The 19,331-nt window shown below is 41.4% G+C and overlaps 1 protein-coding gene and 1 long non-coding RNA gene across 8 annotated transcripts in view; one reads left to right on the top strand and one right to left on the bottom strand.

The window, feature by feature from the left end:
- LOC125745083 (plasma membrane calcium-transporting ATPase 3-like) overlaps positions 1-17,183 on the bottom strand; it is a 38,630-nt gene extending 21,447 nt beyond the window's left edge. For all 3 annotated transcript variants that reach the window (XM_049017570.1, XM_049017568.1, XM_049017569.1), the window contains exons 1-10: positions 16,955-17,183; positions 13,081-13,278; positions 12,238-12,495; positions 11,135-11,260; positions 5,366-5,491; positions 3,143-3,211; positions 2,640-2,681; positions 1,909-2,073; positions 1,006-1,220; positions 551-793 (exon numbers count right to left, since the gene is read on the bottom strand). In XM_049017570.1, the coding sequence (XP_048873527.1) occupies positions 551-793; positions 1,006-1,220; positions 1,909-2,073; positions 2,640-2,681; positions 3,143-3,211; positions 5,366-5,491; positions 11,135-11,260; positions 12,238-12,495; positions 13,081-13,278; positions 16,955-17,183 (1,671 nt within the window). The remainder of the gene's footprint in view (positions 1-550; positions 794-1,005; positions 1,221-1,908; positions 2,074-2,639; positions 2,682-3,142; positions 3,212-5,365; positions 5,492-11,134; positions 11,261-12,237; positions 12,496-13,080; positions 13,279-16,954) is intronic.
- LOC125745084 (uncharacterized) lies at positions 1,978-19,125 on the top strand. Of its 5 annotated transcripts, XR_007398559.1 has the most exons (7): positions 1,978-2,084; positions 5,402-5,509; positions 12,277-12,932; positions 17,028-17,202; positions 17,329-17,460; positions 17,598-17,707; positions 18,784-19,125. It is a non-coding gene; the product is annotated as an uncharacterized LOC125745084 (long non-coding RNA). The 5 variants fall into 5 exon arrangements; XR_007398557.1 differs by having other exon boundaries at positions 17,598-19,125; XR_007398558.1 differs by having other exon boundaries at positions 17,028-17,234; positions 17,598-19,125.
- The last annotated feature ends 206 nt before the right edge of the window (positions 19,126-19,331 follow it).

Raw genomic sequence — 19,331 nt, 5'->3', positions numbered from 1 at the left:
CATTACATTGTCTCCCCACCCAAAGCCCCCGGGTGAAGGAAAGTAGGAGGGGGTCAAAAGAGTGCCACACATATACATTCATTTTCCATGAATCAATATGATTTCAGAGGCATATGTTTTTCACAGAAATGTTTCCTGCCATGTCATACATAAGCTCCAGTATTTGAAGTAGCTTTTAAAAGCCTTAATTCCAACGATCCCATAACACCTGCTGATGTTATATTAGTTTATCAGTTGCTAGTTTTGGTGTAAGGTCATTTCTGGGGGACTGGGGAGCTCACTGTGGCGAATTTTTCTTATGTTGAGAGTCAATCCCATGCTGAAGTACTCATCTGTGCAAAATATTTCCTTGCTTACATCCAATAAGAGAGGGAAATGTATTGTGATTTTAATAAAAGAATCAAATTGGAGTACTTCAAAACAAAAGCTTTTCGTCTTATTCCAAGACCATGATGAGAATAAACTGAAGAGAAGCTGTAGGGCAAATAAGAAAATGATGTGAAGAAGAGCAATGGATTTTTTGGCTTTGTAATGAGACCTGGTTGCTCACCATGACTTTGGAAGTATAGGCACTGTTGACTGCAATGCCGCTGACCAGCGTTTCCAGGGTTTTGGGGGAGATCTGGTCAGAATCAGGGATCTCGCGAAAGTGTTGGTCTCCCACATAGACCTGCACCACGGTCATGCGGTTGGTGGTCAGGGTGCCAGTCTTATCGGAGCAGATGGCAGTGGCGTTGCCCATCGTCTCGCATGCATCCAAGTGGCGTACCAGGTTGTTGTCCTTCATCATTTTCTGGAGAGAGGAGGGAAAGCTGTTCTTAAGTCCCATATGAAGTTTAAGGCCAACGTTTTTTTTTGATCAAGCCCAGCAAAAGAAATTATACCGAAGGGTGAAAATGGGCCCACCAACCTACATCAGACAAGGACAAAACCAAATACACAGAAGGATGTATTAGATAAAGACAGATACGTGTGTTTATTGGGCTCAAGCCCTGTTCTTCTCACCTTCACTGAATAGGCCAGCGAGATAGTGACAGCCAGCGGCAAGCCCTCCGGCACAGCCACCACCAACACAGTGACGCCGATGATGAAGAACTTAACAAAGTACTGCACATAGACGGGTGTGCACTCTGGGAGCCATGCCCGCCGCTCAACCACAAATGTCTCGATCACGAAGTACAGAACCAGGATGATTACGGTGATGGCAGACATCACCAGACCTAGAGAAAACGCACAAACACGCAAACATATTCCTACATAAACACAACTGGCTCCAGACAGACACTCACTGTGCATACTAAGAAATGCGCAGACGATGCACTAAGAAAACGTGGACAGTGAATCACAATCCGGTAAACACTATGCTGCTGGAGAGACGCTATATTAGATCACAGTCCACAATTAGTAGGGGAGTAGGGGTAGGAAATTAAAAAAAAAAATGTTGACTGTTTTTCTCAGGCAGCTGTATGCAATTGCTTTCATTTGATTTCAGCTGGTTGCCTTGGACAAAGGTAAAACTGGACATAGAATTCAGAGTGAATTCAGTGGAGATTGCGGAAAGGTTAGCATTTCATCAAGTGACTTTGTAATGACCACAGTGAAGAGGACTGGGGTGTGTGAAACAAGGTGAATAAAGGGTGTGAGACAGGAAAAAAGGAGAAGGGGGAGAAATGATGGAACAAAGTGTCATGTGCAGATAGGTGTCCCCACATCCTACACTTGTGTTTTTTGGGGAAGGAGCTAAGTGTGTTGACACTACGGCCCTCTTTGCTAAGAAACATCAAGGAAGAAAATGCTGTGTGATGTGTCAAGAGAGCCACACGGAAGGTGACATTGATTTTGAAATGATGCGTATCAGTATAACATGGTTACAGGGCAGCAGCCGGTGCGCCTGCCCTTTCCTCTCACCCGCCTTCCCGATCTGCACCGCCAGCTTGGTCAGTTTGCCCTGCAGCACAGACTTCTCCTTTTTGGGCACACTCGTTTTCTTCTTTTCCTTCTCCTCCACTTCTCCCCCTTCTGCACTCTTCAGTGGCTGCATCTCCATGGCAATCGCCCCATCCTGCTTCTTGGCTGATGTGTGGGTATGGCACAAATTGTTTATTAATACTATAAATGCATATATGCATTTAAGCAATATGTGGATAATTTGTTTCAGAATTTTCTATTAATCATTTTAAAGGGCATGATGTTAATTGTAAAGCTATAGAGAAATTCATAAAATGGTGTCTATACTGAGAAAAAAATGGTTTGACAGTATGTTTGACAATAATATTTTAAAAGTATTTTAAGAAAAAAAACACTAATGCAGTTACTGGGTACTGATCTATATCACATTGTATTTCTGTCTTTGTCTTTTGTGTTCTTATAAACAGAAACACAGATACAAATAATTAAGACATTAAAGACTGACACAAAACACTGTGGCACAATTATACCTCTGTGTGAGTTAGCATAATAAAAACCTTGATCAGGCATTGTGTATGTTGCTTTATGTTCCTTAATTTCTGCATATTCTTCCCAGATTTTCCCCTAAAATGAGTACTGTTCAGACCCATTATCCATGGTCATCCATTTAATTAGCAGACAGCAGTTGACTGTTCCTTCTTTGGAGATTTCGAGCCATTCAGACCTGTTACCTTTAATTTGATTGTTCTCCACTGCTCCGTCCTGCTGCTTGCCTGTGAGTGGCAGAGAAACAAAGAGAAAGACAGAAAGTGACAGACTGTGACTGGGTGACAGAAAGAGCACAGAAAAAAAGCCAAATGTGGCAGTGAGCCAAAGGACAAATTGACAACAACATGATTACAACAGACAAGAGTGTGCAAGACAACAATGATGGTGCAGCAACAGCACACCAGCACCAGTAAACGGCTATTCAAATTGTGCCAATAACAGATCTTGGGTAACCAAGATGTATGTAAGCTTTGGTCACCCACTGTCTCTGTGGACGTATTGCAGGAATGTGGACATTTTACCATGGCTGCTACAAATGTGATAACTCTATTCTTATATTTCAAAATTCCTATGATATAATTCCTATGGCATACTTCTACTTCATCATTGTGTTGCGTATGAATGGAGAGCCCAGGAATCTCAGTGTGACTGTCATGACCTGGGGGCAGGAAGAGGGGTCACGTACCATTAGTGATGCTGCTCTGTTTGACTTCGACTGCAGCAGGTTGCAGTGTGGCTGAGCTACTATTGCCCTCTGATGAGGAGTGGTTTGGGAGTAGGCGAGCAGGGCAATGAAAGCGTTTTTAATGAAATAAAAGGGGGAGAGGGGAGTGAGAAACAAAGAAAACAGTAAAAAGATGAGCAACAAAAACAATGTAACCAAAGAATGAATTGAAACCATTTCTGTGACATTCAGTCCTTTTAAAAGTATTATCTGAATATTTCTGGGGTTCTGGGAAGACATTTTTTCTTTAGTTCCAGTTGTGACACTAGAGTTTGTTGAGAGGGTGTGAGCATGAAACAGGATAACAGCACAATTCTTAGCATATCAATACTAACCGTATGAGTGTGTCACTATGTATGTAGCATCTGCATCTACCAATAATCATCACTTGTCTTTCTAGCAATTTCAGAAAATTCTTCATCACCAGCGCTTCATCAGGCATAGTACCAAAGTTTAACAAACTCAGACAACTGGACATCTGGTCAGTGCCAAACTGAACAATTAAAAAAAAACTAACAAAACACCATTGACATTGCATCCATTTAGCACATGTTTTAGTCCAAGGCAATATAAAAGCGAGGATCGGTAAACAGGATCAGACAGCATCTCTGGAGCAACTGGAATTAAGGACCTTGGTTAAGGGCTCGGTGGTGATATGATTATTCTGCTGAGTGGAAGATTTGAAACAGTAACCTTCCAGTCACACAGACTAATTCATACAAACAGTGAAGCACAATATAGACACACGGTCACTCCCTATCACTCCCTCCTAGAGCAATAACATTACAACAAACTAATACGAGAAAGAAAGAAAAAAACAAATTCACAAACACATACACACAAACTGGTCTTGATAACTTATGTGATATTTTGCACCAAAAAAAAACATCCACTGTCCAACGTATGTCTCTCTCCAGCACTCATTCCTGTCAATAATTTATTGCCATGTGCAGTGTTTCCACTGGGAAGAATTATTCAGTAGCAACCACTCTACCAGTCACACAGAAAACTGGAATTGAGGCTGAATTATCCATGAGTCCAGGCCCCAGCTGCCTCTCCAGAACAGGCATTTACTGAAGCTGCTCTTTAACTTCACCAGAGCTGAAATACAACTATTTTCTCCCAGTCAGTCTGCAGCACTGTCTGTTTGTCTGTTATATTGCAGTATAGGTCAAAGCAGAGATGCACCCAGTAAAAATAACTCTTATGTTTTATATCAGCATTTTAACTCTGTTTAGTGTACAGCTTCACATTCCACACAAGTTAATAGAGTATCTAATTTATTTCCACAAGTGGAAATATTGGAAGTGGATTTTTTTTTCAGAATAATAACTTAATAAATAATAACTTTCAACATATGCTTAGGATAGTCTTCCACAAGCTTCTCACAATATTTTGCTGGAATTCTGACCCATTCCTCGCAAAAGAACTGGCGTAATTGTGTTAAGTTTGTGGACCTCTTGGTTTTGACATGTTTTTTCAGTCCACAAATAAAATTAATGTTGAATGTGGAACTTTTGGCTGTGAACGCTGGGTCATTATTTTTTGTTTGCTGGAGAAATTGGATTTATGATCATCTGTTTAAAACGTCAGTAACTGGTGGGAATGGAGCAGAGCAGAGATGCTATGAACACTGTTGCGAGGAAGGCAGTTAGAACATAATGGACAGTGTACATACTACAACCCAATCAAATTTAGTTGACTGAGGGCTGCGTGGACCAGAATTACTTATAAGACGAACTGCATGAATCATTTTCAGAGCAATAATCCTGTAGGTCAATTACGCAGCAACACTTTAATATGGCAACGGTCATTATTCTGATCATATTGCATTATGTATTCCTATTTAACTTACACATTCTGATATTGTACTTACAGACAATCTTACACAAAACTGATCACCATAAGGCTACTATGCAACAAACTTCATCCTAAGAGCCTCTTTAAATACAAAATAGCTACTGATTTTTTTACATGTAATATGGAAAAAGTTGGTCATGGTAGAAACAGTATAGGCCTTCTACATGACCCAGTGGACTAAACAGTCACTGTTCTAATATTTGTGCTGGAGGGGGTCCATGTTTTTTAAACTGCGATGCCATCTTCTATATAAATCTTGCTAATAGTTTATAAAAAAAAAAGAATGGATAGCATCTGAGGAATTTGCATCCTGAGACCTTTTACCTTTCTTGTCTTTCTTCTCCTCCTCTCCCTCTCCAGCTCCCAGTAGGGTGAAGATAATCCCAGTTTGTGAGTGGATTCCAACAGCAGTGACCAACATCCTGCCTGAACCTTCCATGACGTGGGTGCCTATGAAAAAAAAGAAAGGTGACCAATGATGTTACAATTATACTATGCCTGTTAATTGACGTGAATGTATTTTTTTATAAATTCTAATTATTCTACTATATGTTATTATATATCAGCCTCTGTACAATATCTTGCTTCTTCTAAGCCTCAGCTGACACTGAAATTCCACAATTCATCTACACTTCTCGCCTAAGGTTCTGAAGGCACTACATATTTTTATATTACTTGCTGAATACTACCCATAGCCAGGTGTAATGAAGTAGCTACTGAGTGTTTATAGGCAGATATATATTTATGGTGTCTTGTGTATTGTGCACTCCGGTTTGATTGGAGTTATTTTGTTTGACAGCCTTATTTAAATTTTAACGTTGGAATGTTTATCTTTCTGAAACGGAAAATAAGAATGGTCTGCTTCAGTGATTGGTGGTTTCATGATGTCTGATTTGATGGTTGTTTTTAGATATTATAAAATATGGACTTTTGGCCTGAAAAGTTGAGCATTGTAAATAAAGAGTTTCATAAACTTAAATTTAAAAACTTAAAATTGAAAAACACTGCAATTATTCAGGGTAAAATAGAAGCCTCCTTAACTTAGCAAAAATGTAAAAAAATTTAGATAAAACAGGTTATGAAGATGTTGTAGTACATCAGATGACAGGGAGAAATGGTAGATAGATCTGGTAGACCCAAATGCATGGTGAAGGTGTGCTGGGAGCCCAGGAGATCTTCAATTCGTACCTCTGGCAGAACTTCTCTTACATCCAGAGTCTGGATACATTTAGCCTGAATGGCCAGTGTAACAAACTTCAATTGCTGAGGTGGCTTTGGGGGCTGTCACGATAAGATTGCTGGTGTCTGTTGCAGTGGCTACCTCTGAACCTGGTGTTGGACACCAATGGTAAAGAGACGTGTCAGGCTGAAGAAGGAGGCCTTCCGAGCTTAGTTAACTTGTGGGACTCCTGAAGCAGCTGACAGGTACCAGAAAGCTAAATGGTATGTCACTTTGGCAGCTGCTCGAGCAACGAAATGAGTGTGGGAGGAATTTGGTGAGGTCACTTAGAATAACTTTTGGTCAGCCTCAAATAGATTCTGGCAAACCGCCAGGTGACTCAGAAGGGAGATGCATGAATTTACCCATACTGCTTCCAGCAGGGGTGAAGCACTGTTGACCTCAAATGGGAATATAGCCAGGCCATGGAAGGAATACTTTGCGAACCTCCAGAATCTGACTGACATGCCTTCCTTGGAGGAAGTACAGCTGGAAGGCTCCGAGGAGAAATTCATTATCACTAGAGCTGAGGTCACTGAAGTAGTCAAAAATCTCATCAGGGATAAAACTCCGTGGGTGCATGAGATTCGCCCTGAGTTCCAGAAAGCTCTTGGTATTGTTAAGCTGTCTTATCTGACATGCCTCTTCAACTTTGCATGGAGGTTGGGGACAGTGCATTTGCAATGAAATACTGGGGGAGTGATCCCAGTCTTTAAGAAAGGGGACTGGGGGATGTGTTCCAAATTCAGGGGATCACACAACCCAGCCTCCCTGTAAAGGTCTATGCTAGAGTAATGGAAAGGAGGCTCCATCTGTTGGTCGAACCTTGGATCCAGGAGAAACAATGTGGGTTCCCTCCTGATTGCGGAATGCTGGACCAGCTCTTCACCCCTGCAAGGAGGGTGGGGGGCTCATGGGAGTTTACCCAAACATTTTCCATGTGTTTTGTGGACCTGGAAAAGGCATACGGTCATGACCCTCAGGGAGTCCTGTGGGGGGTGGTTCAGGAGTTTAGGGTACAGGGTCCATTGGTACAGGCCATTGGGCCCCTTTCTAACCAGAGAGAGAGTTGGCTTCGCATTGCAGTAAGTCCCAGTGGGAGCAGGACTCAGGGCTGTCCATTGTCACCTATTCTGTTCATAACCTATACCAGAAGTGGAGGGTTTGGCTCGGTTACCTCAGGATCCCATCTTTGCTTTTGCCAAATGATGTGGTCCTGTTGGTGTTGTCAGTCTGTGACCTGCAGCATACACTAGGGTTGGTGTTCAGTTGAGTGTGAAGCGGCTGGAATGAGGATCAGCACCTGCAAGCCCAACATTATGGTTCTCCACAGGCAAAAAGTAAATTGCCTCATCCAGGTTGGAGATGAGTTATTCCTCCAAGCAGAGGAGTTTAAGTATCTTGAAGTCTTGTCCACGACTGAGGGAAGAAGGAAGCAGGAGATCGACAGGTGGATCGGTGTAATGTAAGCTGTTATGCGGACACTGTGTGATTCTGTCATGGTAACAAGAGAGTTGAACTGGAAGAAAAAGCTATCACTTTACCAGTTTATTTACGTTATTACCCTCAACTATGGTCATGAGCTTTGGGTAGTGACCGGAAGAATGAGATTGCAAATACAAGTGGCAGAAATGAGTTTTCTTCGCATCGTGTCTGGGCTCAGCCTTAGGGATAGCGTGAGGAGCTCAGACATTCAGGAGGAGCTCAACATAGAGCCACTTCTCCTCTTCACTGAAAGGAACCAATTGAGTTTGTTCAGGCATCTATTCAGGATGCTTCCTGGATGTCTCCCTGGGGATGTGTCTCACTCATGTATAATCAGTAGGAGACCCTTCAAAATTTGATCAGGTCCATATGATGTGCCTACAAAGTTTGCAAAAGATCTGGCAGATAATTTTTGAATTATCAGGCTGACAAGATCAGTTATCTGAGGTAGTCCCTTTATTGCCCATTACAATTTGACACGGCTTCAATTTTTGTCTCAAAATTTGATTAGGACCAGATCTTCACCTTTACAACGTGCCTGCAAAGGTTGAAAAACATCATGCTAAAGGAACATGCTGCTTCAGTTTTTGGACGATTGTCTCAATATCTTACCATTTCCAGAGCAAAGTTTGAAAAAATTCTGTAAGATACTTTTTGAGTTACTTTGTTCACAAGACCATGTGTTTTCTACAACTGCCGTTTCCTTCCTTTGTTGCCACACAGTCCTGCTGCTTCATTTTTCAGGCAGTATGTCTCAAAATGAAATTATGTGTAGATCTTCATCTGTATAACAGAGATTGATCTAGAAATTACTGACAATGAGTCCCATAGCCAAATCAATGAGTCCCAGAGTCCCAAGTTGTAAAATATGGAAAAAGTCTACAAATATAAAAACAAAATATATACAACAGACTTTGCATATAGAACAGAACATGAAGTCTGGCCTTTCATCGCTTGCTTCTACGTACTATAGCCAGCTGTACCTGGATAGCCATTTGCATTTAAACTCGCGGATTTTCTTCGTTTTTTTGTTTCATTATTGTTTAAATCCGTTGTTAATGTTTCTGCCGATGGACTGGCTGAAGGATTATAGAAAGATTTCGTTGCGTAGGATCAGGTTTGTGAACTTTCTTCAGCGGCATCCTGGTTGTTCAGCATACGGGCAACTAAAATGAAGCGCGCCGAAGTAATTGACACTACGGCGAATACCATTTGTCGAAATATGGGCACCTGTGTTTTATTAGCCAATCAAATAACTTGTTACATTGCCGAGGACAACCAAAATGAAATAAGCACCGCGAAATAGAGCGATAGGTTTTAGACAACCAATTTCTATTGCGGAACAGTATGAAAACCTTTGTGACCTATAGAGAAAGAATGGGTCCTGGACGCAGGACGCACATCTAGATTAATCTCTGATATAATGTTTTTATGAAGCACTAATAAGATCGATGAAACACTGTTTGACTTGTCACATTCATAAGATCAAATGTCGTCTGCTTTTATCCTTACCTTCGCTGCCACTAAGCAGCATTGCTTCAGTTTTGACAAAATTTGTCTCAAATTTTAACCAGGTCCAATTGTGTTTATCTATGTGTTTGTAAAGTTGGAGAAAGACCCATTAAATAATTTTTGACAGGTTCAAATGCCCTTTTCATTGCTACCATTATGTGGTACTAGTACTACTTTGGGGCAATCTATCTGAAATAAACTGATTGTTTATTTGCCATTTGCAGAAGTATGAATGCTGCTCTTCACCTTTCCTGTCTTGCTCTCCATAAGACACATATAACGGTGACAGCAAGCTTGGGGGTCATAGCGCAATGTTAGCTAGCGTGCAGCCCCCCTGGAGCTGCGGTTTAAGGGCCTTGCTCAAGGGTGTTTATACTGAGGCCAGGGCTCAAGCTGCGATCTTCCCATCACATGCACAGAGGCTTTGATCAGTTCCAGTTCATTACCCAAACAATACACCTACAAAGTTTGAAAAAGATCAATCAATGACTTTTTAGTTTTCTTCTTAAGGGGAAAGTATCTGCAGCAGACAAACCCCAAAATGATATGTACTCCTCACCCGGAAAATACAATGAAAACTCTCATTAATTTGTTGTATATTTTCATTAATGGTGTAAGTGATCTCTGATCCTGCCAAATTCATGACTTTATTAAGGTGAACCATGAATGTGTTATGAATTGTGTGAGTAGCCAATGTGCGATTCTTTTATGCTTTTGGGGTAGTGTGTGGCTCATCAGGTTAAAATGGTATCCTCTATGATCAAGAGGTCACTAGATCCAATCCCATGGCTGGTTTAAGCAGGAAGCCCTTAAGTAAGGCCTTCAAACCAAATTGCATAACAAATTATTAGTTGCTTTAGATAAAAATGTCTAGTAAATGAATGTAAATATCGGAGCGTTTGGAAAAAAGTGACTCCGAAGAACATATGGTATTATGTCATACTACATCAACAAGATACAGCAGATATGACAGGGGTGCAGGTAATCCACAGTGTCACCTTTGCATGGTACAATAGCTGATAAATGAGACCTCAGGTGTATCAACTGCACTCATTCTCCAGCTTGTCCTTCCAGCCAACAATCCAGCTACCCTGATATTGGAAATCCCCTTTAAGGCCTTATTAGTTTAGTCTCCTCTTTGCCATGAGCAATGCCCAGACCACTAATATGCACTTACAGAAGAGTCAGACCTCAAACGTCCGTTTGTTTATCTCCACATGCACTTCGACAGTTAACCAAAAGCTGCAGTTTACCTGCACCGTACTGCATTGCAGCTGATGGCTGGTGATAGAGGGCAGCCACTCTGGGCCTGTGGAAACAGCTGAATTAACTAGACATAGCCATCAGTCTTAATAGCAGCGAGGAGGGACCTTCCTGTGGGAGGGGGGCAGGGCGTAATGTATCCGATTTCCAGGCACATAGGAAACAGGCAGCAATGTGATTATTGGCATCTGGCTCCCAAGCTGGGGGAGGGGTCTGTCCCTTGATGAAGACAGTGAGCTTTTTCATCGCAGCTTTGTTGTTTCATGGTGAACCAGGACATGGTACTTAAAGCACCAAAAATGCACATCCTACGGCTAGTTGTATGCCATCGGTTTTCAAAAGACAAAACATGTGAACCCAAACACATGCACGCATACATACAGAGGTACAGCAGGTGGATAGTTCGGGTCCAGAAAGTAAAAATTCAGACAACAGTTTTGTTTCAACCAACCAGTTGAGTACTCTGTGACTGTGACTCTTTATACTCAATTTTGTGGTTGAAGCAAAATCTTGGTCTGGATTTTTACTTTCTGGACCTGAATTATCCACCACCGCATACACATGCATACATACACAGGTGCGGGGGATCTACAGTAACTGGCCAAGCTACTTACCAGACAGCAGCAAGGGGTCTTTGTCAGCAGACTTGCGGACGTGGTCAGACTCCCCGGTGAGAGAGCTCTCATCAATCTTCAGGTCATTCCCTTGGATCAAAATCCCATCAGCTGGTAAAAGGTCACCTGGATGGCAGGAGGTGAGAATTGTGGTAATGCCAAACACTTTGTACCTAAGTAAGGGCAGTTATGGAGAAACATGCTATATGACATGTGGCCACATTCTTTGTTCTACTTTATTTTGACACTTACATAATGACATAAGCCATTTGAAATGCCAATTAATTGTATGAAGAAAAAGTAAAGATGACCAATAGTATATTCATTCATTCATTTTCCAAACCAATTATCCTTTAGGGTCACGGAACCACCCAGGGCATCCCATCACAGGGCACACTCACACAGGCAAATTAATATCTACAATTAGCCTCAGCATGTCTTTAGACTATGGGAGGAAACCCCACGACAACATGGGGAGAGCATGCAAACTCCACACACGTAACCCAGACGGGGACTCGAACGCAGGTCCTAGAGGTGTGAGGCAACAGTGCTAACCACTGCACCACCATGTCACCCAATGAATGGCCTAATTACTGAAAAACCCCACCCTCCCCAAAGGAACAATGCCGGACTGTGTGTTTTTTCATTGCTATGAAGGCCCCCCCAGGTTACAATCTACATACAGAGCTCAGACTCGAAGAACAATCAGAAACATATATTTAAATTCCCTTATTGGAAGACATCATCTTTATTTACATATATGGTGCATATATTGCACGTATTTGGAAATTTGCACCACATATGTAAATATGCATCCTATATGTAATGTGGCCAATTTTTATTATTTAAATATATGTGAAATATTGCAGATATATATGTGAAATATATGTTTAAATATATATATTTTTTCCATATAGGGTGTGCCAGATTTTTTCGTTGTATCTCAGCATCGAAGTACATTAATGAGCAAGTTTTCCCCATAACTAAAGAGAAGTAGCCCATTCTCATTAATGAGCTACGACAATCCACAACAGACCTACCTAGACCAGCAATGAAGGCCTGCATCCTTTAGCATATCAAGGGAAGAAAAGAACAAGACCAACCATATTTGACTTGCGCTATGTCTCCCACCACCATCTCAGCCACGGGGATCTGGATGACGTTGCCGTTGCGGACCACGGAGAAACGCTGCTCCTGTTCGATACGACTCTGCAAGCCACGGAACTGCTTCTCTTTGCTCCAGTCATTGAAGGCCGTCACCAGCACCACACAAATGACAGACAACAGGATGGCTGCTCCTTCAATCCAACCTGCCTCTGCCTCACCCTCGTCCTCTGCACCCCCAGACCCTTTCCCACATACTGGGGAGGGAAGAAAAGAGAGGCAGTGTAATCAGGCAGTTTTAACAAATTCTTGGAGCCAGGGGTAATATCTGTGGGTGCTTGTCCCTGTTGTGTAATAAATACATTTTGATGCCATTCTGTACTTGGGTCTGAAGTAATATTCAACGTATCCCCCCTAATATGGAATCAGTGGTGGTTTTTAAATATAAAAGTCAGTGAGAAGGGACAGTCTGGTCTTTATAGTGAGAATCAGTGTTTTATTGGTGGTTATTATAGAATGCTGAAACTGAAACATGTCCTTGTGGGGAGATTGTTTTCTTGTATATCCCCTCTTGAGCTCCTTGAGACACACAGGTGGAAGCAAGTTCTGAGGTCAGAGCCCAAGGTCAGCCAGTGTCCAGCAACCCTGGAGCGATCGAGGTTATGAGCCTCTGCCTGCCACGTAATTCAAACCGGTGAGTCCTAAACCACAGGGCTGTTATTGATAAGTGGGAGGGACATTATGTGTAATATGCTGTTCATTCTGGAAATCAGCTTGAGGCTGTGGACGGCCGTACCTATATACGGGACATAACTGTAAACCCACCAGCCAGTCAAGCTCACCTTCACTCTCTTCTCCTGGTGGCTGGTAAAAAGATAGTCCGAGGGAGATTATGGCAGCCATCTCCAGGATGATAAGTGTGACATCCTGCAGAGCCTCCCACACCAACTGCAAGAAGGTCTTGGGCTTCTTTGGTGGAATAAAGTTCTGTCCAAACACCTGCCCTCGCTTCTCCAGGTCCGCAGGGCTGTCCGACAGACCTGCAGGCACAGAACTCTTTTAAAGGCTAGTGAGCTCCAGCAGCAGCTTACAGCTAAGAATAGTTCATCCTGTGAACAGCGTAGTACCTGGGCCGGTTCACCAGCTTGTCATCTCGCCTAGTGAAAAATGACAACTGGATGATGTGATTGACAAATATTTAGCAGTGAAGCTAGAGCTGAGCCGGTGTGTTGGTGAGGTACAGGCAAGCAGGAACAGTGCAGATGGTTGTGTCAGCATGTGTTTGTCCCTCCATGGTTTGAAAGCTTTGGCAGAGTCATGTGGTCCAACTGTGCACACAGAAACAGCCTCACACCCATTACCAGCAAAACTTACACACTGGCCCCAGAGGAATCTTTCCGTCCTCCCCTCCACACGATTTTCTCACTTTCTCTGTCACTCACTGTCTCTCATTTCTTTTTTCCATTGTCCTTCTCTCTCTATTCTCTCTCCTATTTCAATTCTGTTGCACTTATCTTTGGAACTTGACAAATATAAAATCTTGTCACTCCTTACTAAATGTTGTTTAAATCAAAAGGAATCATTTTTATCACACAAATGGGTAATCTTTTTTTTAACACTATAGTTGTATATACACAATATGGACAAGTGTATTGGGACATACCTCTTAATCGTTGAATTCAGCTGATTAATTCAGACCCATTGCCACAGGTGTATAAAATAAAGCAATTAGCCACGCAGAAAGATTTACAGGCGCTTGTGAATGAATGGGTCATTCTGAAGAATGAAGTGTGGTACTGTTATAGGATGCCACTCCTGCAGTAAGTCAGCTCATGACAGTCCCTGATATTCCACAGTCAAATGTAAGTGGTATTATTGCAAAGTGGAAGCATTTAGGAACAACAGAAACTCTTCAGGGACGACACAGTTGATGGGGGCAGTTTTGCGACAGTCCCAACTTCAGGGATCCCCACCTTATGATTATGGACAGTCGACAGCAAAAGAATAATGCAGAGGATTTATGTAGTTTACAGAGCATTTGCTGCACAGGGTAGAAAAATCCAGCTGTCTCCCTCTCCCCTTGGTGTGTCCTTGACAATGCAGCAAGCTGTCTCTGCCCCCCCCCACCCCCCTCCTTGGATTGACAAAGCGCTTCTTGCAGAAATTATGGTATATAAGGAAATCAGGACCGCTGCTGCAGCTATCAACAACAACAATAATAATAATAATAATAATAATAATAATAATAATTCCTATCCTCGAAATGCAGCATTAGGGTTCAACCATGACTACGTTTCTGCGAGGGTTGCTTCACCACAGCACAGTATTTTACAGTAGTTTAGTGCTGTGAGGAACACTGGTGTCCAATTGCAGAGCTGTTTCACACATTAACACTCCTGTACTTGTTCCTTGAAATTGTCCTGCGCAGAGTAACAAATGAGAGCAGTGAATTCTATCTTTTTGAATTAATCCAGACTCTAAACACACTGTCTGTGTCTAATGATGTTAAATTTATAAAGCATGAAATGAGAAAATCAGATGCTGTGATTAAAATCAATTCTGTACATTTAGTGAAAAGCAAAACACTAAATGCAGCGATAAGCGTATTAGGAGAAAAGCGGAAGTGTTTCATTCGAACGTTTCTTCCTCAATAAAGCTAAAACCATGTGGGACTCCAGTTTGAACTGAGAGACTCAGCAAGTAGTGCATGGTGCCCGTCTCCCTGCCTTACACCCACAAGAACACTGATGCTTTTGTAACCTAGCAACATAACATGAAAGCATGGATGAAGAGTGGGAAGTTGACATAGAGGAGAAAAGAAGGAAGGCTGGTAGGGGCGCGCTGCAGGAGAGATGATTGATGAATGAGAGATAAATTCAATGTGAACCCCTAATGTGAAACCTAATACAGAAATAATCGCTTCCAAGCCCCTGTACATGGCAATAAATTCATTACATAGTTCAGCATAGACCAAGAAACCAGACGTACAAGGTGCTTTCCATGGCAAAGTGCACTTATTGACATTGCTTCCACAGAAAGAACAGGGTAAATATAGTGGGCACAGACTATTACATCACTGTAAAATCATCTGTGAATAGCAGGTCCTTCGAACATCAGAAAGAGTGCAGGTAGGGTGCTGTGCTATAGAATCAGAAACATCGACCAGTGCTTCACTTCTGGGTGGAAATGCCCGCATGAGCATGTGACAGTCAGCAGAAGGAAAATGAGTGACATAAGTGAGGGTGGAATTAATCAGTCTGCATGGAAAAGGATGTGATCATGCATAGATATGCAACCAGACAGAAAGGTAGCACACTGCAGCAGTGTAGAGTGAGAATTTATAAACAGAGCTGAAAAATGTATCATTTTCAGTTATGCATGCAATATATATATATATATATATATATATATATATATATATAGGCATTTATGCAACTCTAACACAAGCAGCATATGTAAGGGCACCACAGTACTAAGGAAATTAGACAAAAACTGCTGGATTTTCTATATTAGGAAATCTGCATTAAACCGGCAGCTAAACAGACTTCTTTTAAGAGGCAGGGGTTGTGCAGTGCTGTGTGGAAGCTGCCAAGGAAAGCTGCTGCAGCCTTTGGCTGGTAAAGGAATACAATCAAGCCCAGACAGTCTGGATTTGACATGACGGCTCAGGGAGCCAGGGAGGTCCCTTCATTAATCCTTACGAGCTGGGCTGCTACACTAAACAGTCTAATTATGCTGTGATTAAACGGCACTGTAACGTCACTCATTTTCCTTCTGCTGACTGCCACATAGTGCAATTCAACCTCACTGATAGTTGTGCACCTGGACTCATACTGGATGGCTGGTGGACACTCAACTTATATTTCTAGAAAGCACAAGAAACAGTGATTCAGCATTGCAACAGTGCATTACCTAATAACACTGCATGATGTAATAACTCAAAAAAATATAACAAATTTATAGCCTGCATTATAATTTTATATTGCAACAGTATCCCATCATAATAATAATAATAATAATAATAATAAAACAAGAATGCAATAATGCTATTAATAATAATTATAATGGTTGTTATTGTTATTATTATTATTATAATTATCCACTAATAATGTGCACAAAACCTTCACAGATGGAGGGACATGGAATAGATAAGAAAGGAGATTGACAGTGGAAAGACTAGAAATGAAAAAATGCTGAAGTGTCAAATGTCAAGCCTCTTAAACTGAAAGTCAAGTAGAAATAATAGAAGATAGAGTGGATTCAGATGGATTCAAATTTTAGTAATTCATATTTTTTTGGCCATGTCCAAGCAGAGGAAACCCCGGGGCAGACCCAGGACACCCTGGAGAGATCATATCTCTCGGCAGGCCTGGGAACGCCTTGGTATTCCGCCGGAGGAACTGGAGGAAGGGGCTGGGGAGAGGGAGGTCTGGGCATCCCACCTTAGACTGCTGCCCCCCCAACCCAACCCTGGACAAGCAGCAGATAATGGATGGATGGATGGATGGATGGATGGATTATATATTCAGTAGGATAACTATTAAAAATGGAAATTAATATTAGTGCTTACACAAACAAGAAAACAAAATACGACAGAAATAAATGTAACTCTCAAAAAGTTCAAATTTAAATAATCATACAAGCACTCAAACAACAGAAGATGGCCTTTAAAAGCCAAAAGAATTGATTCTGCATAGTTTGTAATAAAACTCTCACCCTCAGTGGGGGAGGTCTTCAGCTGGTGGCAGAGTCCCTCTGTGTCACCATAACTGTCTTGAATCTTCTGCAGTGCTTCAGCCCCCCTCAGCTCCATAAGTGCCTTTAGCTCGTCCAGCGAGGCCCCAAAGCCGCCTGTATGATTGTCCTCGGATGCCCCGCTGACAAGCCCACTCCCCCTCTGGCTCTTGGGGTAAAACGCCACGGTGCTGTTGCTGAAATCCCCCATGACTGCAGAGTCCCGCCTGGTAACGTCCTCGCTTCTGCTGCCTGTCTGCTTGTATGTCCTCTTTCCGAAATTCTCGTTTTTATTCCGTGACAATTAAGGGATTGATCATTTATTTTTATTTTGCTGATTTATTTGTCTTCCCCAGCTCCTCCTTCCACCATTTTATGACTCCTCCAAAGGGTCAGCGAACAAGGCTCCAGTCCATTGGTAAAAGGATGGATACACAGACTGTAAAAGGCTTCACCACAATCTGCAACCTGGTGAAAAAAAGTGAAAAGTAAAGAACAAGTAACAATTACTTTTATATAATTTAATCACTTAAAAGACAACAATTCCTAAAAATAGAACAGCTTTTGATTCATAAACATGAGCATGACATTCCTGCATTACATTCCCTAATATTTCTACCTTCAGATCAGTGATCCATGATGAATCTTTGACCCAGCCAGCTGCCCTCTCCAATATTCCTGATCAGATTATTGAATCCTCCTTGAATGTATCCAATCATTTAAATACCCACTCCAGTGAGTAGCTCATTGTGTAGTACTGTGAGTTCATCTGATTTTGGCATTGTTCTGTCCTGTTGCGTTTTTTGTTGACCTGCTTATGTTCACGGTTATGAGTCTTAAGGACTGCTTTCGTTTCTTGAATAAACCTCACTTGGACGTCCACATCATTCATCATATTCTGTTGCTTCTACACATGAAGTTTAAGTAGAGGACTAAGTCATGGTCTGATATAGAAAATATACATCTGTCAGTATTAAACAATTGTGTCCAAAGTTCTGGAGAAGATAGTTGCTGCTCAGCTTCAGTCATACAACACACAACATACTGGAAAGATTATAGTCTGGCTTCCGTTAAGGACACAGCACTGAAACTGCCTTAATTAGTGTTGGTAATGACATAACAATGACATAACAATGCCAACTAATGCGAACAATGTGACTGTGTGATAATGCTTCTAGACCCTTGACACAGTTGACCATTTTACTCTGTGACATAGACCTGAATTTGATGATACAAGTATCCAAAACTACACTCCATCATCAATGTCACTGGTCAAATATGGAGCACCACAGGGATCAGTTATTGGTTCTATATCTTGGTTCTACAGTATATTTCTACATGCTGCCATTAGGTAAGATAATGAGAAAATATTATGTTAATTCTCATTCCTATGCTGACGACATTTCAGCAACACCTAATGACACCTCATCAATTGTCACTTTAGCTAATTGCTTTAATGAAGTTAAAACTTGGATGAGTGAAAACATTTTGTCACTCAGGCATTGATTCTCCCCTGCACTTAAGTCAAAAATGCGCATAGTTGCAAAACAAATATTACAGTCCAAAATGCATGTGAATAATTTATAGAATTACATAAAAATTATATAACACAACAGTATATAGAAATATGTAATTAAATACAAAGTATATTGCTATTAGGCAGGATTCAAGTGACATTTGGCTTGTCAACACACCAAGTAGGTGAATCAATAAGGCTAAATGAATTATCGATAAAAAAAATCTTTCAACTGAAATGAATAAAAATAGATTGTAGTGTATCGTCACAATCACTTATTTGTGTTCTACAACAGTGGGACAGATAGAGATGCCTTCGTCTTGATGTGCTTCAACTGACTGAGACTGTACACATCGCATGTTTCCAGGTGGATTGTGGAACACGAGCTCTGACCTCAAGCTTTGATGTCCATCAGCAGCTCAGCTTATGATCTATGCCAGTGGTTCTTAATCAGTGGGTCACACAACTATGGGAGCCTGGTGTGGTTAACACACACATATATATATATATATATATATTAGACTTTTGTGGTCATTTTTGTGGTCATCCCGGGTGTTTTTTTACCTACAGTACAGTATAGCACTAGTCAACTGTTTCATCCCATGTAATGTCCCATGTTTAAATTATGCCTCAATGACTGCTAAAGTAGGTTAATTTGATGAATCAAAGATATATTTTCTTGCCAATAAAGGTACTCCAATGTGGAACATATTGTAAGTTTGTTTGTTAGCAAAGAATAATGAGCGTATTTTTTAGTAAATGTTAAGTGACTTAACACGCAAATGTAGAAAATCTCAGTGTGCACAAACACTTCTGACTGGTAGTGTACTTGTTATGGCATTA

This window comes from Brienomyrus brachyistius, chromosome 6 (genome assembly GCF_023856365.1).
Source record: "Brienomyrus brachyistius isolate T26 chromosome 6, BBRACH_0.4, whole genome shotgun sequence".
Taxonomy (NCBI): Eukaryota; Metazoa; Chordata; class Actinopteri; order Osteoglossiformes; family Mormyridae; genus Brienomyrus; species Brienomyrus brachyistius.
The sequence above is the reverse complement of the archived record's forward strand: the minus strand, read 5'-3'. Positions and strand labels throughout refer to the sequence as shown.